At 36.0% G+C, this 8,590-nt stretch overlaps 1 protein-coding gene across 1 annotated transcript in view; it reads right to left on the bottom strand.

The window, feature by feature from the left end:
• Positions 1 to 3,693: 3,693 nt before the first annotated feature.
• The window catches only part of LOC142338034 (DNA replication licensing factor mcm5-like), a 409,068-nt gene continuing 404,171 nt past the window's right edge, over positions 3,694 to 8,590 (bottom strand). The window contains exon 12 of the mRNA XM_075387670.1: positions 3,694 to 4,215. Coding sequence (XP_075243785.1) covers positions 3,986 to 4,215 — 230 coding nt within the window. The 3' untranslated portion in view covers positions 3,694 to 3,985. The remainder of the gene's footprint in view (positions 4,216 to 8,590) is intronic.

The raw sequence follows: 8,590 nt of genomic DNA, 5'->3' as shown, positions 1-8,590 counted from the left end.
CTATTTTAAGATTTGACAATTCAATTTGGCAAAGATTTGGCAATATGGCACTTCAACTCAGCTGAAGGCAATTACGACTAACTAGTTTAAACAAGACCGACTACCGCTGGCATAATTACTCTTAGAACACTAACGTGGGACTGGTCTTGATTGTTGCGCTACCTGATATTTAGGCAAGTTAGTCTGACGGGATGAGATGACAAAAGTAGGGGGATGACGAAAAGTTGGCGGGCCATATCAGAGGGGCGTCCATACCACCTGAAGCGTCATTCACGAAGTGAGTTTGTGCACTAACATTAGAATGCCGTAATTCCGGGCGTCATAGGGGTTGGTGAGTGGTTCAGTTGTGGTTGTGCAGAGGGGCGAGTCTAAAACTTCTCATTCAAAAACTGAATTTAAGTCTCTATGGCAGTTTTGATGAATCGCTATTTGAGACTAGCAAGGTTTTTAGAGAACAACTCAGCGATGCCGTTAGTCACTGCATCCAACATTGCTTTCAGTTTTTGCGCAGCTACGATTTCGCCTCGTAACTTACCGCAATATTATCAATACCAGGAATCGAGCCATTATAAGAAATATTTCTTTGGGTGAATTAGTCCGCTAGCGAAACAGCTTCTTTCCATTATGCAGGTACCTTGTGCGTAGATTGTCAGCAGTGGTTAAAATTGAGCTTGAAGTTAAAACAGCGAGAGATAAAAAAGTTGATATTGTCATTAATTCCGATTACATAGGGATCTACTTTTTTCACCCCGCTTAAGTTCATCCCCAATTGTCAGTATCTTCTCAAACTCTAACTTTTCACTCAAACCCCTGCCCATTCCCAAATTTTAGCTGTTAATGCCAAAAGTAACGCAAAGCCTGCTCATCATTTATAATTTTATTGCTGTGAATACAAATAGTCAAATAAAATTCGGCACAAATAATATATGTTAAAATTAATAGGTGATAGAGCATAGGTGTCAAAACTAACAAAAGTTAGGTGGCCGTACATTGAAATCGTTGCATAGCACGGTTTTGAAGTGCGCATAATGCTCTCCAATAACATCTTTAGTTTCCGTACTATATTTTGGTCTGAAAAAATTTGACTAATTTAAGCAAAACCTTGGACACAGTTTTTTGCAGTTATTTCAACGTTATTTTTTGGACAAACTGGTTTAATGACATTCTAGTGTTATGTCACAAGAAAATGACATGCTTTGGCGAGTTCTGTTTCAGTGTAAACAGAACCTCACGTTTATGTATTCCTCAATTTGTTTCATATGTGCAGACAATTCTAACCAGGTTTAAAACAGCTGATATACAATTATGCCGACGTATACCTGTATCGCCTATAAGTGCCAAAAGTTTTTTCAATTCTTCCTTAATAACTTCTCAATCAATTAGATCATATTTAGTCAGATGAGCGCAAAAGGTTAAAGCAATCACAACAATGAAGTAGTGAGATCATAAACTTTATTGTTAATTAAGGCAACAATATTGAAGCAAGAAAAATTTCAAGTAAACAATAATTGTTGCTAACCATGGCTATGCCGCAGCGCCCCAAGGGACTTAAATTGCATTTATCACAAGTGATTACTTGATTACTGATTATTAATTTCTGTTCGCCATTTCGGCTATCTTGAAATCATTTCTAGTTTTGCACTTACCACCTCAAGATCTGGATTCAGTCACAAAGAGCAGCGTCGAAACTTGCCTACATTCAAAAGCAGCCCAAAAAATTAATTACTTTATATTGTTCGTTTTTTATTACCAAGAGTAATTGCGTGAGTAATTTGATTTTATGTTCTGCTGTGGTACTTCGAGGTGACGTTCAACTGTGCCGACGTACAATTGTGCCGGTCATAAGAGAGCCGAAAATTTAATGAATTTTTTTTGCTCGGTTTATTTCTCAATCAATCGGGTCACTTTATTCATATGAGTGCAATCTTCTCAACCAATCACTATGGAGTAGAGATTTTACATATTATTTATCGAAGCGAGTTAAGTTAACGAAAACAATTTCTGACTATGTCCACGCCTCGGTGGCTCGTGGAACCTAACATGAATATATCACTACCGAGCTAGTGATTATCTTGCAGTAGTTCCCTTGAACATTAATTCAGCTAGCATTTAATTTGTTAAAAATAGCCGGTAGATTGCCAGAGTAGCTGTGAAATTGACTTGGGTGGCGTATAATAAAGATAGAAGAGATACCAATAAAGACTTATCAACGCAGCTGAAAAAGCGCTGCAAAAACATTGTGATAGATTAATAAACTTTGTTGAAATACATTCCTCATGAGCCTTCATTAGGGACTTTTATGGACTTTAATCATACCAATCAATTGGAAGTAACGAGCGAATAAAACATTATCAGGGAATACCAAATTTTGAAAATTTCTTTAAGTTGCGACTCCAAAAACATTGTATACAATGAAATGTCCGGTTTATTTTGTGTTCAGCAAATTACAACAAAATGATGAGATAGATAATACCAACGGTACATATCAAAAAAGAGAAAATTCGATCAAAAACTTAAAACTTAGGGGACAAAAGCTAACAACCAAATTGAATTTATAAATATAGTCCATAAAATTTGCAAAGTCTCAATAACATTTCTCAATAAACATTAGGAAACATTTTCTGCATATTTATAGAGCGCCTACGCTCCACTCAAACGCAATTCAAAACCCTTTAAACATTAACAAGAACTTAAAACTACTAAGCGCAGAATTGATTAATTTTTATGAAAAGAGTGCTATCAAACCTTTAATTGCTTTCACTAAGTAACAATAATCCTTTAAACAGCTCTAAGTGAACAATTGAACATGAAAAGAGATATTTGCAAAGGCAGAAACGGAAAAATTGAAAAAAATTAAGTGCAACCACTTTTACATCCTGTTTTAAAGACACTACAAATATTTATCGATCAAAAGACGCTCCACCAATATTCCTCTCCGAGTTGTAAAACACCGTGCACACCTCAACATAGATACTCTTAGCTTTCAGCTTCGCAGCTAAAAAAATTTACGTACGGCACCCTTAAACGTCGGCATAATTGTACGTAATCATAGTTCCATGCCAAGTCCACGCGCCACGGAGGCCGATTACGAACAACTATGCCATAATACTATGCTGACGTTTAATAAAATGGCATTCATTTAAAAAGCGCAAAGAGCAATAAAATGCCCACCGAGAAGGTGTTCAAAGCGACGCGTCCCATGGGCCTCTCAGGCATGTCCATGTCCCGCAATTATCACTGTTTGCTTAAAATTTCTCGCTTCCAATATCTTGCACTGACGAATTACAGAATTGTGATTGGTTAAGATTTTGAGTTCCCATTTCATTTAAAATATCTGATTGGTGTAGAACTCTACCAGGTAAAAAATTGATTAAATTTTTGACGTTCTTATAATCGGCACTGTTATAAGTCGGCAGAATAGAACGTCAACACTGAGAGGGCCGTGGCCCGCGATAATTACGAAACAAATAATCATTTCATCCGTTGGATTTATTTTACTAGTAAATACTAAAACTGCATTTCTAAAATCCTGAGTTATAATTCGCTTAAAATTTTCTAGTCTCATTTCAAAAGTAAAATTCCATCGGCTTAAATTGACAATTTATTATTGAATTTTTGGCTTTTTAACGTCGACTGTTTTTGAAATCACCAATACGTAATATCCATATTGATGCGTCCTATGATTGAAAACAATTAAGTATTGCACATTTCAATTACATATTGCTCACTTGTACTTTAAGATCAAGCATCAAAATTTCAAAGATCAACTCATCAAATACTTGTTTAAAATATTGCGTTAAAACCGAGACAATTATGAATACAAGCCGAGTGAAGTCAATTTTCTACCACAGTTTTCAGAAGTTTACAAAGTTCACAAAGACTTCTACTCGAAATATCGTTGCGCCAAATATTGAATTCTCTGTGAAGATCACGCTTCATTTACGCTTATCTACACATGGAAACCATATTTGAATGGAGATAATAATTATCGCAGACGGTAGAGAACTTTTCGTTGCAGTCTATGCTGCAGTTCTCCTCTTCGAATCATGGCATGAATGACCTTCTGGATGGCCCTCTCATTAAACTGCTGCTTGAGGAAGTCGGTGACGATTGCATGTTCGGAAATTTGAGCTCCGATCGGGAATCGCTTCTTGATCTGCTTCTCAATTCTGTTCAGCACATCCTGCTGTTCAACACTAGTGAATCCCTCTGCGCCTGAAACCAATAGAATTCAAATGGAATACAGTTTACGCCATATTATGTAAATCTGTATGGCAAATCTCAAAAGCCAAGTAATTGAAAAAACAAGGCTACGAAATTGGATTTAACCATACATTTAACCATTACATTTAACCATAATATTATCACCAATCTTTTTTGTATGGTTTCTTGTTATTTTGATATTCTGACTCACCTTCCGGATCCTTTCTGTTTGTGCCCCCCCCACCCCCAAGTTAGTGGGAGCATATTATTTGCACCCCCCAGACGCACGTGCAACATTTTTTCATAAAATTTACTATGTAATAACACGTGCACTGTAACTTGGGGTGCATAACATACAGGGGCGGGGGGCACAAACGGAAAAGATCCCTTTCCCTTGGCTCCCCAAGCGTAGTGCTTGCATATTATTTGCACATCCCAGATGCACGTGCCATATTTTACTATGTAATGTCACGTGCTCTGGGGTGGGGGGGGGGGGGGGTAGTGCATAATGTACTGTGGTGGGTGTGGGGGACACAATGGTTGAAAAGATCCCACCTTCCATGTAGCTCCGGGATCTATTCGGTTTCGCCCCCCCCCCCCCAGTGCTTTTTATGACCCCCAGTAACAAATTATATGTTGTAATGTAGCACGCTACTATGTAAGAAAACAGCACGTGCGCCTGGGGGTAATAAAAAATTTAAGCTTACTAAGCTGGGGGGGGCAAAACAGAATAGATCTTAGCTCCGTTATATACATATAGAATTCTAACTTTCATTTAGTTGAAACAACTATTAAGAGAAGTCACACGTGAAAGACGCCAAAAAGCAAAGAATTTAGAAATGCAAAACATACCCGGTAGATTGCCGGAAAATAGCCGCCGTTGATTCGCATAACTCTATTGGGATTGAAAGAAAAGATAATATCAACAAAAATTGATATTTGTACAAAAACATTTTTACGTGCGATTTATTTTGATGTCATTTCGTAGTTGAACATACGCCTGTCTCTCAGTGAGAGGCTACAGGGTCTAGTATCAACACCAATAAGCATTATAGATAGTAACTAAAACTTATGAGAACAAAGTTCAAGTACCGGGCATCTAAAAATGGGCTTTATGGGTTTATCCCGTTTCTATTTCTGACTTTGATTTTATTATACTGACTCTGTTCATTTTGAATTGCTTTGCTGAGCAGCTTCTGTTTAAAAGGACATTTAGCAGAACGACAAAAGAGAGAAACTAGGCTAGAGAAGTCAGAAAGATTTCACGCAAAATGTCGAAAAAGCGGCAAAATGGGTAAAGCGAAAAAAGTTGGACGAAGTAAAAAAACATAGCAGGACAAGTCCTGACGTACAATTCAAAGAATTTTCATCAACTTAACAAACAACTAGAACTAAAACGGACAAGGAACGAATTGGGAAAACCATTTCTAAAAAAATCAGATTAAAAAAACAAAAAAAAACAGAAAATCAATGTCAAAATGCCGCTAGGGAGAACAAAAAACCACTAGTGAGATATGTAATTTTGATTCTAACAAAAAACTAGGTCCAGAATGAGCTGTGAATGGATTGGGAAAACTAAGTGGCTGAGCGCTGCTCAGCCACATAGTGCTCTCGGGACTACTTGTCTATCCACTTTTGAGGACGAAAAGTTAAAAGGCGTCTGACAAAAGAATCGGTCTAGCGAAAAGTTGCATAAAAAGACCACAAGACTGTAATCGCTAAAAACTTTGTTTGAGAGCAATTAAAAAGAGCTATACATGGCAAATGCCTTTGGGCTGTACCAGCACACGCACACACACACGCACGCACGCGCGCACACACACACACACACAAACACCAAACTACAATAATTGCTTCGAACTTGGTTCGGGAGCAATTAAAACGATTATTTACAACTTTCACCGCTTCAGCACCATAAATTTGCAACTAAACTTATTGCCCTCCGGCATCCACTTATTGCCCTCAAGCGTTATTGGTTTCTGATATCTCTCTCTACAAAACGTTAATTATTTCGATACAGGATTCCATAAAACGAGAGTAATTGTCAAAATAAATAGAGCAAATAGTTTGAGCAAATTAAAAAGCGGATCTATTCTGTTTCGGGACCCATAAGCTTAATGGGCATATAACTTTGACACCCCAGGCACAAGATCACGTTACGTAGTAAGGTGCTATATAACAACACAAATTCTAAATGGGGGTATATACAAACACTAGGGTGAACAGAAGAGATCCAATAACGCTTGTTCCAGTTTTATTACCAAATGAAGCGCAATAGCACAATTTGCAGATTTCAAACATAGATGAGCAAAACTTAGTCGGTAGATTGCCGGAATAGCTGCGAAAGAATATACTTGCGTGCCGTATTATGGAGATAGAAAAAGATAAAGAGTTATATTGAAAAAAAATCGACGCCGCTCAAAAAGCCAGGTAACAAACGTTTAGCAAAAAATTAATAAAGCTTGTTAAAATTCATTCCCCGGAGGCCTTTTACTGGGGACCTTTACTGCACATATGAGTTTCTTTGACCTTAAAACTAACTCAAATTAAACTTAAGTTTTGAAGTGGGAAAGTCAAATTATTGAGTGAGGTAAGTCACGTATGATCAAAATCTAATCACGCAAATGATCTTAAAACCTTTGCTAGAAAGAGAATGAGAAATGACGTCACGCGGGCAAACGCCGTTAGTGAGAGGAAGAAGTCATTCAGAAAAGTTGACTTTTTCAGCTTTGCTGTGTGAAATGTATAACGAAAAAGAGCGTCAGACGACGAAACAAAAAACATAGCCGAAAGAATTCCATAAACGACTCGAAGTAGAAAAGTGACCATCCGCACTGACCTTATGCATATTCTACATAATTAAACAAAGCATTATGAAACAACAGGAAAAATCATCAAAAGCTCTGAAAAATACGTATACACAATCTAAACTCACCTTTTGTGGCAACTCCAGAAAATATTAGTATAGAAAACTCTTATACAGATAGTTTGCGACAAAATATTAATAATCAACATACAATGCAAAAAAACAAACTCGAAAGGTGAATGAGATGACGGACAAAACCGAAAAGCAAAATTCTCTTAAAACTGTGCAAACGGTAAATACAATTTACAAACCATTGCGAAAATTTTTATTACATTCTCTCGTGCATCAGCCACCCAACCAAAATTCGATGAAGAAGTAGTAAACAACAACTAAAAATTCAGAATACGAAGACAACCAAAAACAATTAGAAATTATTTTAATTAAGTGAAATGTTCCCTGTTTGGGTTTCGAGGTTCTTCCCAACTATGATTCGGTAAAAAATGTGATTATTTTTTCTGCCAGATCAGTCACTGATCCAACACGCAGGGAGCTATATCAATCGGCTGTTGGAAACTGCTGAGAACAAAAAAAAAACTGAAAAAAGTTATGTATTTTATGTTTGAGAAAATTGTCATGACAAGAATTGAAATGTCAATTCAAAGTAGCAACGACTTTATAGTAACGCTCGAAGTGTTTTAGACTGAAAAAAAACAACAGCAGGAAGCGTAAGATAACAAGAAAAGGTCAACAAAAAAGCACAAAAATTGGCAAAATGCGTTCGAAATTAGTCAATTTTCCTCAAAATTAAAAAGAACTATTTTAAAAAAATGAACAACCACTTAAACTGCTACAACAACTTGTTTCAGCCACACAATTCTACAAAATCTATAAAAACTGAATACAAAAAATGCTAGGAAAACCTGAAATAGGGCAAAAATGGAAAAAAATAGATGAAGATTGAATCTAAATTTGAATTATTTCCAAAAACACTACTGCAAGTTCACATAATTGTAAGAAGCACCTTTGATAGAAAATTGCAAATAAAAACAAAAAATGCTTTAAAAAGCCGCGGTTGGTTAAAAATTTTGCTCGGTTAGCCAAACTTCTCCACACCTACTTCTCCCTTTTTTAATATATAAAAAAGTTTTCAGCGATATGAACAAAAAAATCACTCCCTCTCCTCTCTGCTTTTCGATTCGTTCTTCCGCTTGACCTAAACACTCTTCAAATGCAGCTATGACGTTTACATCCTGTTTTATATAAACTCCAAAAAATATATATCCAAAATTAAGTAAATATAATTATTTAGCAATCATGGCTCAGAAATATTACACATCCATGCTTCAGTATAAAAAACTTCACAAAAGGCAACCAAGATTCGCTCAACAAAAATAATTTACAAACAAATTTCAAAAAATTAAAACTATATATAAAAATGTATTAAAATTAAAATTAAAAAATCAATATTAATTTAGATTTAAAGATTCAAAGTCAAAAAACAAATCAGTTATTAATAACACGAAATTAAACCAAAGACCTTTTCTACTAATCATTACAAAACAAAAATTAAAAACTCGACAA

Source organism: Convolutriloba macropyga, chromosome 1 (genome assembly GCF_964194025.1).
Source record: "Convolutriloba macropyga chromosome 1, txConMacr16.3, whole genome shotgun sequence".
NCBI lineage: Eukaryota > Metazoa > Xenacoelomorpha > Acoela > Convolutidae > Convolutriloba > Convolutriloba macropyga.
Note: the sequence above shows the minus strand (reverse complement) of the source record. Positions and strands in the feature narration are given on the sequence as shown.